This window comes from Lissotriton vulgaris, chromosome 5 (assembly GCF_964263255.1).
Source record: "Lissotriton vulgaris chromosome 5, aLisVul1.2, whole genome shotgun sequence".
Lineage (NCBI taxonomy): Eukaryota > Metazoa > Chordata > Amphibia > Caudata > Salamandridae > Lissotriton > Lissotriton vulgaris.
In genome coordinates this window covers 1240626142-1240645457 of record NC_141693.1, presented here as the reverse complement: position 1 = coordinate 1240645457, position 19316 = coordinate 1240626142, and the positions used below count along the sequence as shown (strand labels likewise).

Here is a 19316-nt window from a genome sequence, read left to right as displayed (position 1 = left end):
TTCTTTTGGTTTCATGATTTAACGATTAGAAATTCTACCCTCTAATACCTATATCAATTTTCTGCAGCCTCTCTTCCATCTAATCCTTAGTTGGTTCCTGATCTCCAGTTGAGCTTGTAACACACACATTTCTTAAAGAAGATAGTAGGAGTATTAATGCATGTTGCGCTAATGACTTAACATGTGCTTTCAATTTGTATGTGAAGGATTCAGTACACTGCGTTAGATTTGGATTCTGGGAGTTTGCACAAATAACCCACATCATAGCTGCTTCAACCAGCCTGACAGGGAACAAACAGACAAAACTGAAATCAAGGGCTTCTTTCCGTGTTCCCTTCCCTCTTTCTTCTGGGGAATAGTACTGCCATTGTCTGTCGACAGAGTACAGTCCAACTGATCGTTAGGAGTGACATTTGATCCTCTGCCATTCTCCACTTACATCCTTACCAGAGCTAGACTGGGAACCAAAGGCATCGCTGGCAAAAATGCTCAAAACAGCCGTTTCCTTCCTTTTTGTTCTCTCTTCTTTCTTTCTTCAATCTCTCTCTTCCCTCTGTTAAGTTATATTATGTTAAACTTCATTTGTAGAGCGCACGTACACCAGGTTGGTTTCTTGGTGCTACTCTAAGGAAATTATGCTAAGGTGTTTCTAGTATGCCTGTTTGAATAGCCATGTTTTCAGGAGTCTGCGGAAACTCATGAGTTCAGTGCAGGATCTGATCTCCAAAGGCAGGGAGTTCCAGAATTTGGGGCCTATGGTGGCAAACCTTGTCCCCCCGGCACGTTTTAGCCTGAAAGGAGGTGTGAGCAGGAGATGCAAGTGGGCAGATCGCAGGTTACGGGCAGGGATGTATCTACTGATCAGGCTGTTGATGAATTTTCGGTTTTTACTATTCAGGGATTTATAGATGATACATCCTACCTTGAAGGCGCATCACTGGGTTATTGGGAGCCAGTGTAGTTTTTTCAGCAGAGGGGTGATGTGTTGGCACCTGTTACCTTGAAGGATCAACCTTGCTGCCTGATTTTGAACCATTTGCAGGCGGTTGGTGAGGTAGGCCGGAATGCCAAGGTAGAGGGAGTTGGAATAGTCAATGTGGGATATTACCATCGCGAGAACTGCCTGTATTTTTGCTTCCTGTTTAAAGAACCTGCTGATTTTCCTTATTTTCCTTAACTGGAAGCAGCAAGTTGAGATCACAGATCCGATTAGATTTTTCATGGTCAGGTCGTTGTTGATTATGACCCCCAAGATTTTAGCAGAAGTAGAGGGGACGGAGGATTGTCCCAGTTCTTTAGGCCAGAAGTGGGAGCTCCAGGGGTTCGATGGGCCACCTGTGAGGATGACTTCTGTTTTTTCCGGATTCAGTTTGAGGTGGTTGCTGTTCATCCAGTCACGGATGAACAGCATTGTCGTCTGGAATTCACGAGCAGTGGTAGTGGAGTTATCAATTGGAAGTCATCTGCATAGTTGAAAGTTTGGACTTTCCTTTCTTTTAGTGCATGGATCAGTGGGAGAAGGTATAGATTGAATAAGTGGGGGGAGAGTGAGGAGCCCTGGGGGACCCCGCAAGTGTTTTTATTCTTGGGGGTTGTGAAGTTTCCCAAGCGTTCCATTTGGTAACGGTTTTTTAGGAAGGAACTTATCCATTTGAGGGCTGTTCCTTGGATTCTGCGTCCATGATACGGTCGACCAGGGTGTTATGGTCGACCGTGTCAAAGGCGGCAGAGAGGTCCAGTAGCACTAGTGCTTGGGGCGATCTCTCGTCTGCTTTCTCCCGCAGGGAATCCAGGACTGCCGGTACCACTGATTCTGTGGAGTGAGCTGGGCGGAACCCTGCTTGATGAGGATCCAGGTAGTCTGACTGCTCCAGAAAGGCAGATACGTTTTTAGCTATGTGTGCTTCGAGCAGTTTGGCCAGATAAGGAAGTAGTGAGATGGGTCGGTAGTTAGTGAGGGTCCCGGGATCAACTTCCTTTTTTTTTAAGAGAGGGATGACAGATGCCTCTTTGAAGGTATCAGGTACTTGGCCCTGGGATAGTGAATTGTTTAAAGGGCAATGGCTGGCTCTGGGCAGGCCGAGAAGGCTTCCCTTAGAATCCAAGGGGGGCAGCAGTCTCTAGGAGAACCTGATTTTACTTTGGTCATCAGGTCTGTAAAAACTTCTTGGCTTATCGCAGGGAACTGTTCTAGCCTTTGTGTGTTTTTTGGTTTTATTTGACAAGTGGGTTTTGAGCATATGGGGATGCTGGCTTTAATAATTTTTATTTTGTCAATGAAGAAGTTGTTCAAGGAGTCGCATAGGGATTGTGAGGGTGTGATTTTTTCTGGACTACTCTGTCAGGGTTTGATAGATCATTAATTATTGAGAAGATGTCCTTCGATCGGTTTTTGGAAGTGAGGATTTTGGCTGAGAAATATTCGGTTTTTGCAGTCAGAATCGTTTTTTTGTAAGATTTAAGGGCTGTTAAATAGGTGATCTTGACATCTGGTAAATATTTGTGTCTCCATTTCCTTTCTGCTTGGCGCAAGGCAAGTTTTAAATCTTTTAGGTCCGTGGAAAACCATTTCTGGGCAGTACAAAAAGGGGGTGGTGATGGACGGAGCATCTGAATCAATCAAACACTCACACCCAGTCAAAAGATCTGGGTTTGATCCATTACTGTTCTTTAGCCCACTCTGCCACCCCAATTCAGACATGGCTATATGCAAATCAGTCTGACCCTGTGCCTCATGGGAACAGTCCAGCCCGAACTGCCAAGCCATGTCTTCCCTGGACCGGAAACAAGCTTCCGAGGACCGGTTTCTGGCATTCCAGCCGTCTTCAGCCCGGCTTGCTTGAATCCAGTGGCAAAGTGAGCAAGGGACTCACGTCTGAGCATACCCTGCCACACTTATGGCAGCCAAAAGCGGTACAAAGAGGGGGTGGTGATGGATGGAGCATCTGAATCAATCAAACACTCACACCCAGTCAAAGGATCTGGGTTTAATCCATCACCGTTCTTTAGCCCACTCTGCCACCCCAGTTCAGACATGGCTATATGCAAATCAGTCTGACCCTGTGCCTCATGGGAACAGTCCAGCCCGAACTGCCAAGCCATGTCTTCCCTGGACCAGAAAAAAGCTTCCGAGGACCGGTTTCTGGCATTCCAGGCGTCTTCAGCCCGGCTTGCTTGAATCCAGTGGCAAAGTGAGCAAGGGACTCACGTCTGAGCATACCCTGCCACACTTATGGCGGCCAAAAGCGGTACAAAAAGGGGGTGGTGATGGACGGAGCTTCTGAATCAATCAAACACTCACACCCAGTCAAAAGATCTGGGTTTCATCCATCACCATTCTTTAGCCCACTCTGCCACCCCAGTTCAGACATGGCTATATTCAAATCAGTCTGACCCTGTGCCTCATGGGAACAGTCCAGCCCGAACTGCCAAGCCATGTCTTCCCTGGACCGGAAACAAGCTTCTGAGGACCGGTTTCTGGCATTCCAGCCGTCTTCAGCCCGCTTGCTTGAATCCAGTGGCAAAGTGAGCAAGGGACTGCCGTCTGAGCATACCCTGCCACACTTATGGCAGCCAAAAGCGGTACAAAAAGGGGGTGGTGATGGACGGAGCATCTGAATCAATCAAACACTCACACCCAGTCAAAAGATCTGGGTTTAATCCATCACCGTTCTTTAGCCCACTCTGCCACCCCAGTTCAGACATGGCTATATGCAAATCAGTCTGACCCTGTGCCTCATGGGAACAGTCCAGCCCGAACTGCCAAGCCATATCTTCCCTGGACCGGAAACAAGCTTCTGAGGACCGGTTTGTGGCATTCCAGCCATCTTCAGCCCGGCTTGCTTGAATCCAGTGGCAAAGTGATCAAGGGACTCACGTCTGAGCATACCCTGCCACACTTATGGCGGCCAAAAGCGGTACAGGGTCCGACTGATTTGCATATAGCCATGTCTGAACTGGGGTGGCAGAGTGGGCTAAAGAACGGTGATGGATTAAACCCAGATCTTTTGACTGGGTGTGAGTGTTTGATTGATTCAGATGCTCCGTCCATCACCACCCCCTTTTGTACCGCAAACCATTTCTGGGCTTCATGGCGTCGTGGCTGTTGTGTTTTCCTAAGCGGAGCATGTTTGTTGCTAGCTGTCAGCAGCCAGTTAGACAAGTTTTCCTCATTCTCCTCTATGGAAGAGTTGAGTGATGTGGATTGTATTGGCTAGGGTTTCGAGAAATTGACATTTGTCAATGGTATTCCAGCTCCTAAAGTATGCAGGGTCAGGTGGGGGAATTTTCCTCTTGGCGATGTTACTTATGGAAAATTTAATAATGTGGTGATCTGACCAGATCCAAGGAGTTACATCTAAGTTTGTCATAGTCAGATTTGTGGACCATACCTGGTCTAAAGTATGCCCTTTAATGTGTGTGGGGTTGGTGATTGCTGGTTGAGATTAAGTCCCTCTCTCTTCTCTTTCTCTCTGTCCCTCGTCTCTCTTTCTGTCTTTCTTCTCTCTCTCTCGCTCTCTCTCTGTCCCTCTTCTCTCTATCTCTGTCTCTCTTCTTTCTCTCCTCTCTCTCTCTCTCTCTCTCTCTCTCTCTCTCTGTCTCTTCTCTCTCTCTTCCTCTCTCCTGATGCCCCTCATACCTGCTGTAAATACCTTGGGAAGCTGCAGGATGTCACAGTGGTGCCAGCAGCGCCTCCTGATCTAAAAACAGCCTGAACCTGACAAAAACACAACCAGATATTGATTTATGAGGAAGTAGAAACTTTACATCTATGTGCCACAGAACACTGACTGCATTTTTGTTTCCAATAAATCAGCTCTGAGAACGGGTTTGGGCAGTTGCTGCCTTTTGCTCAGTTTTTTCCTCTTTAATGCTAGTCACGACCTATGTCTTCAGGTGTCAATAATGGGGGGCAGGAGGGAGAGGGGACCAGGGGGGGTGAGGGGGTTATGGCTCTCTTGTCAGGGGAGATCCAAAAGAGGGGCATGAAAGAGAGGGATACCAGCCTATCTCCCCACCTGTGGGAAATATCCCTTCCAACGCACAGTAGGTCAGGAAAGTGCAAGGGAACCTGTCACTCACTTTGCTCTCTGGGGCTCTCTCCACCATCCACCTTAGGTACGACTTGAGTTCAAGAAAAGAACATTGATGGCTGTGTGGCAAAAGTCACGTGCAACAGATACACTGCATGCACAACATCGAAACACACGAGTAGCCCAGACACACGCATCTTCCATGCCATGGAAATGCAACAGGGCATTCCCCCTAATGTGAACTATGGCAATGGGCAAAATATCGATTCCAAAATATAGACAAACCAAAATATCGAGTCCAAAATATAGAGTGGACAAAATATCGAATGGACAGAATATAGACATCAAAAATATTGTTTTGAAGGTAAGTGATGTAATATTGATTTTAAAAATATAGACAGTCAAAATATCGAAGTACATAATATAGTTTATTAAAAATATCGAATTTTTAATAATATCGAAGTGTTTTTTATGTTAGTATATGTTTGAAAAGTGTATATATTTTTGTAATTTATTTTAAGTAATTAATTTTATGTTATTTAATTTTTGTGTAATTTAATTCTGTAGCGGGTTGTGGGTTTATAGGGGAATAGGGTGGGAAGTAATTTAAGTATAATTAATTAAATATGTTAATTAATTAATTGGTATTTATTTTGATTAAATTGTTAATTAATTTTAAATTGGTAATTAATTCTTAAATGATTATTTTTTATTAATTGATTAATTGATAATTATGTGAATAATATTAATTTATTTTCTGTAGAGGGTTGTAGGTTTATAGGGGAATAGGGTGGGAAGGAATTTAATTATAATTAATTAAATATGTTAATTCATTTATTGGTATTTATTTTGATTAAATTGTTAATTAATTTTAAATTGGTAATTAATTCTTAAATGATTATTTTTTATTAATTGATTAATTGATAATTATGTGAATAATATTAATTTATTTTCTGTAGAGGGTTGTAGGTTTATAGGGGAATAGGGTGGGAAGGAATTTAATTATAATTAATTAAATATGTTAATTCATTTATTGGTATTTATTTTGAACAAATTGTTAATTACTTTTTAATTGATAATTAAATATTCTTAATTGATAATTAATTTTTATTAATTAATTAATTGATAATTATTTGAATTATATTAATTTATTTTCACTAGAGTAGGAATAGTAAAATTTACCCTATGCTTTCCGACGCTTTCCCTACTGTTGCACTCTCTGGAGTGGGAATAATAAATTTTACCCCTACGTTATCCAACGCTTTCCCTACTGTTGCACTCTCTGGAGTAGGAATAGTAATTTTTACCCCTACGCTATCCAACGCTTTCCCTACTGTTGCACTCTCTGGAGTGGGAATAGTAATTTTTACCCCTACGCTATCCAACGCTTTCCCTACTGTTGCACTCTCTGGAGTGGGAATAGTGAATTTTACCCCTACGTTATCCAACGCTTTCCCTACTGTTGCACTCTCTGGAGTGGGAATAGTAATTTTTCCCCCTACGCTATCCAACGCTTTCCCTACTGTTGCACTTTCTGGAGTGGGAATAGTAATTTTTACCCCTACGCTATCCAACGCTTTCCCTACTGTTGCACTCTCTGGAGTGGGAATAGTAATTTTTACCCCTACGCTATCCAAAACTTTCACTACTGTTGCACTCTCTGGAGTGGGAATAGTAAATTTTACCCCTACGCTATCCAACGCTTTCCCACTGTTGCCCTCTCTGGAGTGGGAATAGTAATTTTTACCCCTGCGCTATCCAACGCTTTCCCTACTGTTGCACTCTCTGGAGTGGGAATAGTAATTGTTACCCCTACGCTATCCAACGCTTTCCCTACTGTTGCACTCTCTGGAGTGGAAATAGTAATTTTTACCCCTACGCTATCCAACTCTTTCCCTACTGTTGCACTCTCTGGAGTGGGAATAGTAATTTTTACTCCTACGCTATCCAACGCTTTCCCTACTGTTGTACTCTCTGGAGTGGGAATAGTAATTTTTACCCCTACGCTATCCAACTCTTTCCCTACTGTTGCACTCTCTGGAGTGGGAATAGTAATTTTTACTCCTACGCTATCCAACGCTTTCCCTACTGTTGCACTCTCTGGAGTGGGAATATTAATTTTTACCCCTACGCTATCCAACGCTTTCCCTACTTTTGCACTCTCTGGAGTGGGAATAGTAATTTTTACCCCTACGCTATCCAGCGCTGTCCCTACTGTTGCACTTCCAGGAGTGGGAATAGTAATTTTTACACCTCCGCTGTCCTACGGTAATAATATTGTGTATTTTTATTAATATTATGTTAATATATATATATATATGTTTTAACAGATAGGATTGTATTTTTTTTTATAAGTTAAATTAGTTATTTAATAATTTTAAGGTAATTGAAGTAATTTTAAGTATATTTAGGCTATTTATTTTTATATTTTTTTAATTTTACATTAATTTTAAGAAATTCGATATTTTTATAATGTATATATATATATAAACGATATTTTGGGGTCAAAATTTTGGTACTTACCTGTTTGTAGATAGGAATTCGATATTTTGTCTGTCGATATTTTGGAATCTATATTTTGGGTAGTCTATATTTTGTCCCTCGATATTTAGTCAGTGATCCGTGAACTATCAATGTGTTTTGTAGCTTTGCCCATACATGAAGAGGTCCACTACAGGCAGATCAGTTGCCATGAAAATGTACGGTGTGAACCACACCTGCAACCAGCACGCCCGTACAACATGAAGCCTCACTGGGCCTTGTAGTAAAGTTCAGCCTTTGGGATCTGCGCTGAGAGTCAATACTCAAGCAACAACAATACGTTTGATTCACATGCTTTAAATAAAACACCCCAGACAGTAATTCTATCATTTGTAGCTTGTCTACAGCTTTAGAGAAGGGACCGACTCCTTGCAGGTCAGTCCTGAACTCATCCTATACATGACCAGCATTTTCAGAGCTGCTAAGCCACATTCTCTGTTCATAAGACAGTAGGCAGCTCCAGTTGCGTGACAAGCGGTTTAGAAATGCAAGCGTACTTGTATTACTTTGATGTCTTTTGTGTGTTGGGTAGACATGTCCATACTTAATTTCTGTCCTGCTGTTGTTGGAGGCTCAAGATACATTTCAATGAGATGGGGTAATAAGACAAAAGTTTGGGGAGCTGGCGATAGAGCGCAGAGGGGGTGTGCCCTAGCAGTTCAAGCTAGGGTTTTTTGGGGATTATGTCAGCCCAAGTTCATGTGATTGGCCACGGTCTGCTGAAGGAAAGACCTCCAGAGTCTGATGGGCATTGCTACCCAAGCATTTCCATTTCGTATTGTTCTTTAGCATTGATTTTCCGAGTTTGAGAAGTTGTCCTGATGCACACATCACTCAATCTTGGATTTCAAATGCATTACACAGAGATATTAATTTTGTATTCCAAACCCTCTCTTCCTTACATTAATTTACACAACATGTTTTCTTCACGACATTGAATATTTAAATTTACCAGTGTCATGATGCCCATTCGATCCAGGTCATGCGTGGATCCACGAGAAAAATGCTTGGGCGTCGACTGACCGCTGACCGAAGGAGAAGGGCTTGCTAGGGAAAGAGCAGTTAAGGAGGTAGGGATGGAGGTTCTTTTCCGATGCTGTGTGAGGTTGAGGCCGTCCATGCTCCCGCTGCTTACTCGGTTTTCAATCTGCTCTGCCCGGAGCTCGGTGGACTCTTTCTCCTCCTGAATCATCCTGTAACATGTAAACATCACTTGAGTCAGGAGATACACACGCACCACACCTCACCACACCGCACCACACCACACCGCTCAACATGTCAGAGAGCTTCCTCAAATGCAAGAACTACTGGACACCAAACATAATCCCTTTTCAGGGATTTGGTCAATTGGAGATATCGGAGCCTGATATGTAATTTTTAAATTACGACCGGTTTTGGCCCTTTGTGCATCTGAAAAGGCCATTTAACATTTCTTAACAGGCCGAAATAGCTATTTGTCCCATTAAGAAAGGCTAAATGACTCTGTGCTTCTGAGCCGAAGAGTATATTTTTCTTGATATGCACAGTATTGATATTTCTAAAAACTATATTTATCTTGTTGAACTGAAGTTCTGCACTAAGTATTCATTTACTGCATTGAAAAGTATTGCCAGTTTGAAAACTGTATTTACCTGCAACTAAGTTTCTTTGATTCTAGTAATAAAAGTAACAAAGTCATATTTTTTCAAACCTTTGGTCTCTGATTTAGTCAATGAGTGTGTGTAATTATTTCTTTCCTGTGTGTGTACAACAAATGTTTAACACAGCCCTCTGATAAGCCTAACTGCTTGCCCACACAATCACAAAAGAGAACATTAGTGTTATCTACTTTAGCCTCTGAGGATCCACTGGACTCTGTGCACACTATACCTTTATTTGGTGTAGTATATACAGAGCCAACTTCCTACAGTTGGACCTCGACATTTGTGGGGTATGCAGTTCAACTATTTGGCTTTGACCTTCTGACAAGTGCCTGACTTGAGGAACCTTAGCTTTCTCACATTTGGAACCCCCAGTGGTTCCTTTTGTTAATCACTCCGAGAACCCAGGTTGACTAACTACATACAGATTAGCCGTCGGCTCAAGCAATAGATCTGATAGAATACACAAAACTAATCCCAAAGAACATTTCACAGTAAAGCAGTTCCACAATATGTGTTAAGGTTACCTAGATGTATCCAGCTATGTTGACGTCCTTGTTATCTGTTAAGAGTTTGTGTCTTAATTGTACTATTTCATGAGTTAAAAAAAAAATTCTGATAGAACCAAGAGGAAATCTTTCAACTGTACTTGCCTCCAACAATATTTTGTTTTCGACAACATTGCGCCAGACCCGCTCACATGCCTATTAAGCTATGTTAAAGTGATCCCCGATGCTAGCCGCCGATTAGTGGAGATGTTGCTGCTGTTGGATAAGCGCAGGGTGGCGATTCATTGAGGTCACAAAGCAGCAGCATTGACCACGATGTGGCGTGCGGATGCAGTGCACTGCCAAACACACCTGACCGAGTACTGGAACCTCCTGCCCCTTGCGAGCCGCTCGATTGACATTTGAGCCCCACTGGTGACATATCTCGGTCAACTAGATGACACTGACGAACCTACAAGTTCCCCTAATGTGAACTCTCAATGTGTACCACCCTGAGAAGCCGCGTGCAGTAGCAATGGTACTCTATACATTCCCACTCTGTGAAACTGCATGCCATCTACTCTAGAAGTGCCTCACTTATGCCCACAAAAGTCATTACATGCACTGCTCATTGTGTAGCCGTGCTAAGATGCTGTCACAATGTGTACTTCCAAATCTGGATGCTGGAATGCGCCAAACGATGTGTTTATTGTAATGTGATCAATAAAAATGTATAAAAAAAAGAAAAAAATATTGTTTTGTGTCAAAAACCTTATAGCTAGTAGTCCAGAACGACACCAAGAAAATAAGGATTCATGGAAGTCATCTGATTACCATTATTATCAGTAAAAAGGTGCACTTCTATCTCATCAGTAATTCCTTGAGTATATATTCAAGGAATCAGTGATGCGATAGAAGTGCATACTTTTAATCGGTAATTCAGATGGAATCCCAGCATCCTCAAGCTAATAAAGATGTAATCTAGGAAATCCTGGTGGCAGTGATTTAACGATATTCAAAGGTTACTAACATCTTTGATTAAAAATCTGCATCATGCAACATTCTTGCCACAAGCAGGCCTTTATAATTGCTGTGATGTCCGACTGTAATTACTGCATATTTCATTCTCACCGTGCAACAGACAGTCCCATTACCAGATGATCCACCCAACAATTTAACATCCGTGGGGACCCAAGAGCCTGAATTGATATCACAAAAACGGCATTAGCAAACCTATTACGTTTGCTAATTGGAAAAACCACAGGAAGGAATCAAACTCCGTGGTGGGAAGAGTTTGCAATTATTCATGCATTGCTTTCTGTGACGTGCTAGCAGGAGGAGAGGTGCAGCACGGGTGACCTCACTTCCCTGAAGATGTCCTTTATCATCATAGTTAGGCAAGCCAACAGACGGGCCTATGAAAGAGCCACCTCTGAAAGACATTGTGTCCAATTATGAGTCCCTAATGCCTGCTAATTGTAGCTCTTTCAACGTTCTAATCTTGAAAAACAATGTAATAAGAATTAGCTCTATCATTACTAAAACATGGACTAGAGTTTTTACTTCCTCCATTTTCTCATGCTTTCCCATTCTCTTGTCACATTCTAAGTGCCACCAGGGAGCCGTAATTTAAATGTGTTTTGGTCTGTTGATGTTTGGCATTGTCTGGGGTAAAAACCGAAAATCTTTTTCCAATAATCTTCTTTAGAGATTAAGTGTCCAAATGAGCAAAGCCATGAAACAAATCAACCAGGACCATTAAAAACCCCACAAAGACTAAGCTTGGCAGACGAGACTAAGTGAGACCTGAATCAATTAAACACACATGGGGACCGATGAAAGCACTTGCAAATATCCAAAAAAGTGATTACAGGCAACTATACACTTAGAAACATATCCGTCAGTAAACATTACTATACAGAGGCCGACACACTTAGCACCACGTATGGTCAGTGGTGCACAAGTCTGACAATATCAGGGAAGAAAAGTTATGACTAATCATGAACCACAAACACAAAAACAAACTGTTATAGGTGCCACACAGGAACGTAGTGCACACGCTACTTCAACAAAACATGCAATTGCACGCACTGCAGCCATTCAGCACACTTAGAACAAGGGCACCATGAAACCACCATTTTTTTTTTAAACGTAGTTTATTGGGTTTTTTACAGGTGTCACACATAATCATGCAATCTGCCAATCAACATGACAATCCAACCCCGCCAAGGTTCAACCCCTCAACCCCTTTTATACCATACAACACAATTACTGTAGCTCGATAGGAGTCAGATGCCAATAAACGAAACCCAATACTTTGCGTACCCTCAACACCCCCCCAACTCGTGTAGTGCCCCCCCCCCCACCCTTGTCGCCGGTGTGCACTATTCCATGGATCTGTTCTGTCGTGTGGGAACAGGAGTCACTCTTTATTCAGCCCCTTGATATACCTGTCCCAGCTCGGGGTCTCCTACCACCATTGCAATCTCCTCTCATTCGTCTTCTGCCTGATAATCCTGTAACGCTTGTAGGACGCGTGTTTCCCATGCCGTCGCCGCTTCCAAAGTCTTATCATTGTTTAGTCATCTAGCCTGTTGGTATTTAAACGTGCTCTCACCAATCGCCCACTTTACAAACTCAGCCCTTCATTTCTTGCTGCTAGGACCCCCGGACGCCTTCCATCGTCTCGTTATTTCCCGTTTCGCTAGTAGTAGGCACATATCTATAAACTTGCTTGTTATCTAGTTTTTCGACGTGTGGGGAAACCAATGCAAAACACTAGTGGCTATATCAAAGGTCAATTGTCGCTCTGTGATTGCGTTCAGTATATCTCCCACCTCCTCCCAATAAGCTCCCATCACAGGGCAAGACCACAGCATGTGCACCAGGTCTGCTCCTGTTCGTGTACAGCGAGGGCGCGCCGCTTCCTGTATCTGAAAATATTTTTGGATTTTCCCTGGTGTCAAATAGGCTCTATGGAGTATATAAAAATGTACCAGTTGGAATCTCGCATTCCTTGTGCTCTTCCAGGCTCTGCGCATAATTTGTGACCAGGCCGGGGCAGGGATAGGGATAGGGATAGGTTTCCCTATGTCAGCTTCCCATTTCACTCTCAGCACCGCCATGGGTGCCAATCCTTCATTAAGCATCCTAGAGTAGAGACACGTAACCGCCCTGAAAGACCCAGCTGCCATCATGGTATATTGACATGCCATGGTTGTCTTAGATTCCGCCAACCCCTCCCGCCAGTGTACTTGGAGTGCTGTAGTCAGTGCTGCGTGTAAAAGAAATCCCCCTCTCAGCAGCCCGTATCTCTCCTGCAACTTCTGATAGGGTAACAGTGCCCCATCCTCGTACAGATCTCCTATTAGCTGGATCCCTGCGTCTACCCATTCCAGCAATGGTGTCCAGTCACCGCCGTGTGGGAGCACTGTCGCCATTCCCAGCGGAATCCCGGGCGCATACGGGTACAATACTCCCGCCCTGCTTTGAGATTCCAGCACAGCCGTAGTGTCTTTTCCTCCATGAAAAGGTCCTTAAGGTCCAGTTTTTGTTGCAGCACTATGAATGACGGTACATAGCGTGGTATTCCCCTGCCCGCTGCTGTTCCGGACCTCTAAATTCTTTCGCCACTGCCTGTGTCAGTATCTGGAGTTGGGCCGCTAAATAATATAGCTCGAAGTCTGGGACCGCCAAGCCCCCCTCAGCTTTGGGCCTTATGAGCGTTGCTTGCGCAACCCAACGTCTGCCCGTTCCCCATGGGAAACTCACTATGAGTGATTTCAACAATTTGAACATTGAACACGGGATCCATATCGGGAGAGTTCTGAAAAGATATAATAGTCGAGGGAGCACTATCATTTTCAATAAAGCTATTCGACCCGTCACCGACAGGGGGAGTGTGGCCCAGAAGGTCATGCTACTTTTCAATGCTCGTAAGCCACGTCCCACGTTCCCTTCTAGTATATTGGCTGCTGTTTGATATATATGCACTCCCAAATATTTCAAACAATTGGGTTCCCACCTCACCTCCCTATCGGTAACGGGCTGGGGTTCTCCCTGTTTCAACGGGAACAGGCACGTTTTAGACCAGTTCACTCTCAACCCCGAGGCATCGCCAAATTCCGAAAATAAGGCCCTAGCTCTCGTCCACGCTCCTCGTGCGTTATCAAGGAGCAACAGCAGGTCATCAGCGTATAGTGATATGTACTGCCGATCTCTTCTACACCACAGACCATCATAGTGGTCCCCCAATCGGATTTGCACCGCTAGAGGCTCCACTGCTAGGGGAACAACAAAGGGGACAGTGAGCACCCTTGTCTTGTGCCACGACCCACTGGGTACTGCGAGGATATCAGCGATCCGACACGCACTCTAGCCACAGCTGACGTATATAACACTTTCGTCCAACTTATAAAGTCGGCTCCCAGGCCGAAGCGCCCCATTGTTTCTTATAAATAAAACCATTCTAAGCTATCGAAAACCTTTTCAATATCCACCGATAACACCATTTATTGTTGTGCCTCTGGCTGGTCTTCCTCAAGCAGCCTCACCAATCTTCTAATGTTTGTGGATGTGTTTCTTGTTGAAACCAGCTTGATCTTCATGGATCAATGTGGTCATATGATGTAAAAGCCGGGTCGCCAATATGCTGCTCAGTATTTTGTAATCAGTAGTCAGCATCGATAATGGGCAGTAGGAGGCCGGATTTGTCCCCTCACGCCCCGGCTTCAAAAGAGGAATCACCAAGGCTTCTTGCATTGAAGCAGGCAACCGGCCCAGTTCTTTTGCCTCTCTATAGACCTCCAGGAGTCTCGGTGCTAGTGTATCCATATATTTCCTGTAAAACTCTATCGGCAACCCGTCAACTCCTGGTGTTTTATTTCTAGCCATGCGCTTAATAGCACTTCTAACTTCACTTATCTCAATATCTCGGCCTAAGCATTTTGCCTGCTTTGGTTCCAACTCTGGAAGTGAAAGTCCCTCCAAAAAGGAACCAATTTCAAGGTCCCCCGCCACTAGTGAACTCTCATAGAGTACTTCATGTAGAAAAAGGTAGGGCTAGGACCTTTCTCAAGATTTGCCCGGCGCTAACCGCCCTTGTACCATTCAAGTTTACCAAGCAATGAGGCAGGCGCCGGAGACCAGAAGGCAGGAAACAGAAGTTTATTCCGACGGAGCAGAACACATCAGATCAGACAACAAGGTATCATGTCGAGGTGCTCTAACAGCCTCTCGGAGGCCTGGCCTCTTATACACTGGTTTATGGTATGTGACCTTCTTTTGATACAATCAGATCCTTGTGAGGCAAGAAAAAGACATCCCCGTAATCCTAGTGTCAATCCCACCCCCATATACCTTCACAATAGAGTTTCTCAACCTGCTGATAAGAGGAGGGGACCATCACGCAGCTGAGTGTTCCGTCGAGTCTTAGGATGTGTGCGCCTGATCATATCACAGGGGGTGGGGAGGCCTGGATCAATAGAGGGTCCTTTGAAGGAGAGCGACCTCATACAATAAAGGGCAGTAAATGATATCTCCCGGCTTAGGCAATGGCCTCGGACCTGTGTGGACGGTCGGACACGGGGTGAGGGGCTATCAATGGAGTGGTATTCATGCCGCGTGGACAATCCAGTGCAGGAGGGAGATTTGTCAACAGAGGGGCATTCATGGGAGGAGAGGAGGTGTTGGTCAGGCGCTAGCGTGACTCCCAAGGACAGGGTCATGCAGAAGGGTCCTGCTCGTAAGGAGGAGGAGGAGGGGGAGCCAGGGTGCGCGGAGGATGCTTGCTGGGTCAGAGGGACGTGCTGGCGGTCGATCGTGGACAGGGAGACCATGATACCTAAAATGGCTGCCATGCACGTAATACATAGGTGACCTAGAATAGCTGCCGTGCATGTAGTACATAGGTGACAAGCTGGCGCAGATGATGTTCAGATCGCAAGTCAAAATTCCACAGTCCTCCCTTTTAACATATCTCGCCAACTTGTCAGTTTGAATTTATCCCCATAAGGCCACGTATTTCTACTTCATAGAGGGGGCTCATGTGCTCATTTCGGAAGTCCAAAGTCTTTGGGCACATACAGTTAGAAACAAGACCGCACAAAGGTGGCAGACATTGGATACCTAAACAACACCCACATAAGATCACAACAGGTATCAACACAAAGGAAAACAACTTCCAACCCCAATTCTTCAAAGTGTCCCAAAACCAGTTCCCAAGCGACCATCCTTCTTGTTCTTGGTGAACCTCTGAGGAAAGTCTGTGGAGGTGTTCAATGGCTTTGTAGACTGAAGGCGAGTTGTCAGGCACGTATGTGCAGCAGCTGGATCCGATGATGCGGCATGCTCCTCCTCGGTCGGCTAGGACCACGTCTAGGACAAGTCTATTTTGGAGGGTCACGAGGCGGACCGCCTGAAGTTCCGCAGTGTTGTTGGCGAGGATACCGGCAGTGATGTTGATCGTTGTTTCTACTGCCTGGGTCAGGTGCCGGATAGCACGGCTGTTTGCCATTGGGCCCCACAGAGGAACAAGTCCCTTTGCTGCATCTAGGAACTGTGCTCCGGTGGAGTCGGCTTGTCCAAGGTCGTCTGCACGCCTCTGCCTGTGATGGTTGGCGGGGGCTACATATGTGGGTGGGAGAACGAAGGCAATGTAACAGGTACCCTTCCAACCCTTCGGGAGCCAGGTGTAGGCCTTGGTGCCACACACAAAGTACATGTTTGGAGAAGCAACAAAGGAAGGAGGGTCAGCTGAGTCCAATGTTCTGGTGGTCTGGAAGGCGCTGTGACCCACCAGCTGCGTTCCATGGCCTTCGAGACACACAAGACCTGTGACATTGATGACAGACAGAGCCACAGTCAGTGTTGCGGTAGTTTGTTTTTGTAGATGAGAAAAGGTGGTCCTGGCTGGATTGTGGAGCACCTGTACTTCGACTCGTTCTTTGGCTGGAATGTTTTTGATGAAGGTGGCGCCTGTGAGCGCAGGACACAGGGCAGCAGGAGTCTTTCCGGTTCTGTTCAGCCAGAACCCAGAGTAGAAGTGTGACACTGTCCGGCTGGAGGTGGCGTTGTCCTTGTGGCTCTCTTGCATGAGGATCAGCCAGGCGAGGCAAGAGCCGTGAACTGAGAAGGGTGAAGGGATGAAGGGAATAGAGTGTCCAGTGGCATGCGGGAGCAACCCGCAGATCCAACAGTTCGTAGCATTCGCAGCAAGGTTGTGTTGGTGCAACAGTTGCACAAAGGAATTGTTCCAGAATTCCCTGCGCCTTTCTCGGAGCTGAGGCGACAGAGAGATTAGGTGATGCTCCTTCAGGGGGGTCGGCTGCACAGTAGGTAGCAATGCCTCATGAGCCGGTGTGTTTTCTTCCAGAATCCAGAAGGAGGTCATGAGGAGGAGGCAGAAGAGGAAGACAATGAAGAGTGCGATTGTCTTTGATTTGTGCAAGTTATCAGTCTTTGGATTTCTATACTGGGTATTTCCTGTTGCTTCCATCATCTTCTTATCTGGCGCTTCCATCATCTTCTTATCTGGCGCTTCCATCACCTTCAAGGGAGCTCGGTAGCGGGCAGAACCACAGACTTCGTTTAGCTTCTCTCCCGGCAACCTTTGATTGTGTTTAGGTCACCGTTCTGAGATTTAACTTAGTCCGTGGCCTACTTAGCCGAAACTCCCCCCTTTCGACGCAGGAAATACCCTTCTCTGGACGGCACAGTGGGATCGGAGAATTTTGCAAGTTCGAGTGCCCCAGTATCGGGATAACAGTCCAATATCGGTCGGTCTTTGCTCAGGAGCTCTTCTTGGGTGCTGACGTTTTCTGTCGTGGCCAGGTTTGCAGAGACTTTTCGGCAAGGATGCGCATGCAGCCAATGCCTCTTCCCCTCCACTCGGAGCGCCGTTCGGGTGGTGATCAGCACTTGCCAGGGGCCCGTCCACCGAGGTTCCAGACTCTTGGTTCGCTGGAAATTTCGTATCAGCACGAAATCTCCCGGTTGGATGTCATGGCCGGGGCCCCTGGAAGCATCGGGGATAGCCTGCTGCACCTGTTGATGGATGACAGACAACGTTTTAGTTAACTTGCACAAATAATCAGATAGTAGGACGTCCGGGACGTCATGTATGGAGGTCGGTTTGGGAGCAGTCCAGAGATTCATCGGACGCCCAAACACGACCTCGTAGGGGGTCAAATGGTGCTTGGTGGGAGTGGAGCGCATTGATAACAAGGCCAGTGGGAGGGCATCCGGCCAGTTAAGTCCGGTAGTGGCCACTATTTTTGCCAGTTTCAGCTTCAGGGTGGCATTATGGCGTTCCACTAGACCAGCGGATTGGGGGTGGAAGACCGCATTAAATCGTTGCTTCACCCCCAACCCTTTTAGGATTAATTGGATAACCTCAGCTATGAAGTGGGGGCCATTGTCGCTCCACAAAATTCGACAAAGGCCATAGCGAGGGAAGAATTCCTTCAGTAGTACTTTGGCAGTAGTCATGGCAGCGTTGTCACGGGTTGGATAGGCTTCCACCCATTTGCTGAAGGCACACACAATGACTAGTACATACTTCAGGTTTTGGCATCTCTCTAGTTGGATGTAATCCATCTGAAGGACCTCAAAGGGGTGATTGGGGGTCCCGAACCCTCCCCGGGGTACTACAGTCCCTGTCCCGGGGTTGTGTTGCAGACAGATGAGGCCCTGCTGAACTAGGCATCTGGCCGAGTCGGGGATTTTGTCGTTATGCCAGACTTTGGAAATGAGTTCGATCATGGGTGCAGATCCTATGTGTGCGGGGGAGTGAGCCATTGTCAGTATGGGAATCAGATATGAGTCGGGCAGCAACCATTTGTTTGCATCTTTTGTTCGCCAGCAACCCTCTTCGTCCTTCAAACCCACCCTTGCCCATTTAGTCAATTCGTGAGGGGTGCTGGCCGACTGTATGTCTTTGATCATTTCCCTTGTGTCACTCCATTTTTCTGCTTGTGACCTAGTCACATATATGCGTGTCACTGTCCTATTCTCAGCTGTGGTTCGTGCAGTGATGTCGGCTAATGCATTCCCTTGTCCGACTAAGTCTGTCACTCTTTTGTGTGCTTGACATTTGATCACCGCTAATCGTTTGGGGAGGAGAACTGCCTCAATCAGAGCGGACACTAAATCTCCGTGGAGGATTGGGGTGCCGTGGGACGTCAGGAATCCCCTCTCCCTCCACAGGAGCCCAAAATGGTGGACCACCCCGAAGGCATACTGGCTGTCCGTATATACGTTCGCGGTGGTCCCTGCGGCTATGATGCATGCTCGGGTGAGGGCTATCAGCTCCGCTGCCTGGGCAGATCGTTGTGTGATGCAGGCTGTCTCAACTACTGTTTGGGCTGTCGTCACTGCATAGGCAGCTGAAGTGGTGCCATCTGGGAGTTTGATGCATGAGCCGTCTACCCATAGCTCTCCATCGGGGTCAGGAAAAGCAGTGTCTCGGAGGTCAACCCTACTCCTAGTCTGTTCGTCTGTGAGGGTCACACAGTCGTGTATGGGAGGAACGTCGGGGTCGTTTTCAGGCAAGGGTAACAATGTGGCAGGATTCAAAGTCGTGCATCTCTTAAGTGTGATGTGGGGTGCAAGCAGAG

The 19316-nt window shown here is 45.7% G+C and overlaps 1 protein-coding gene across 1 annotated transcript in view; it reads right to left on the bottom strand.

The window, feature by feature from the left end:
- PPFIA4 (PPFI scaffold protein A4) overlaps positions 1-19316 on the bottom strand; it is a 2319747-nt gene that overhangs the window by 1265663 nt on the left and 1034768 nt on the right. The window contains exon 14 of the mRNA XM_086923084.1: positions 8527-8767. Within this exon, the coding sequence (XP_086779210.1) occupies positions 8527-8767 (241 nt within the window). The remainder of the gene's footprint in view (positions 1-8526; positions 8768-19316) is intronic.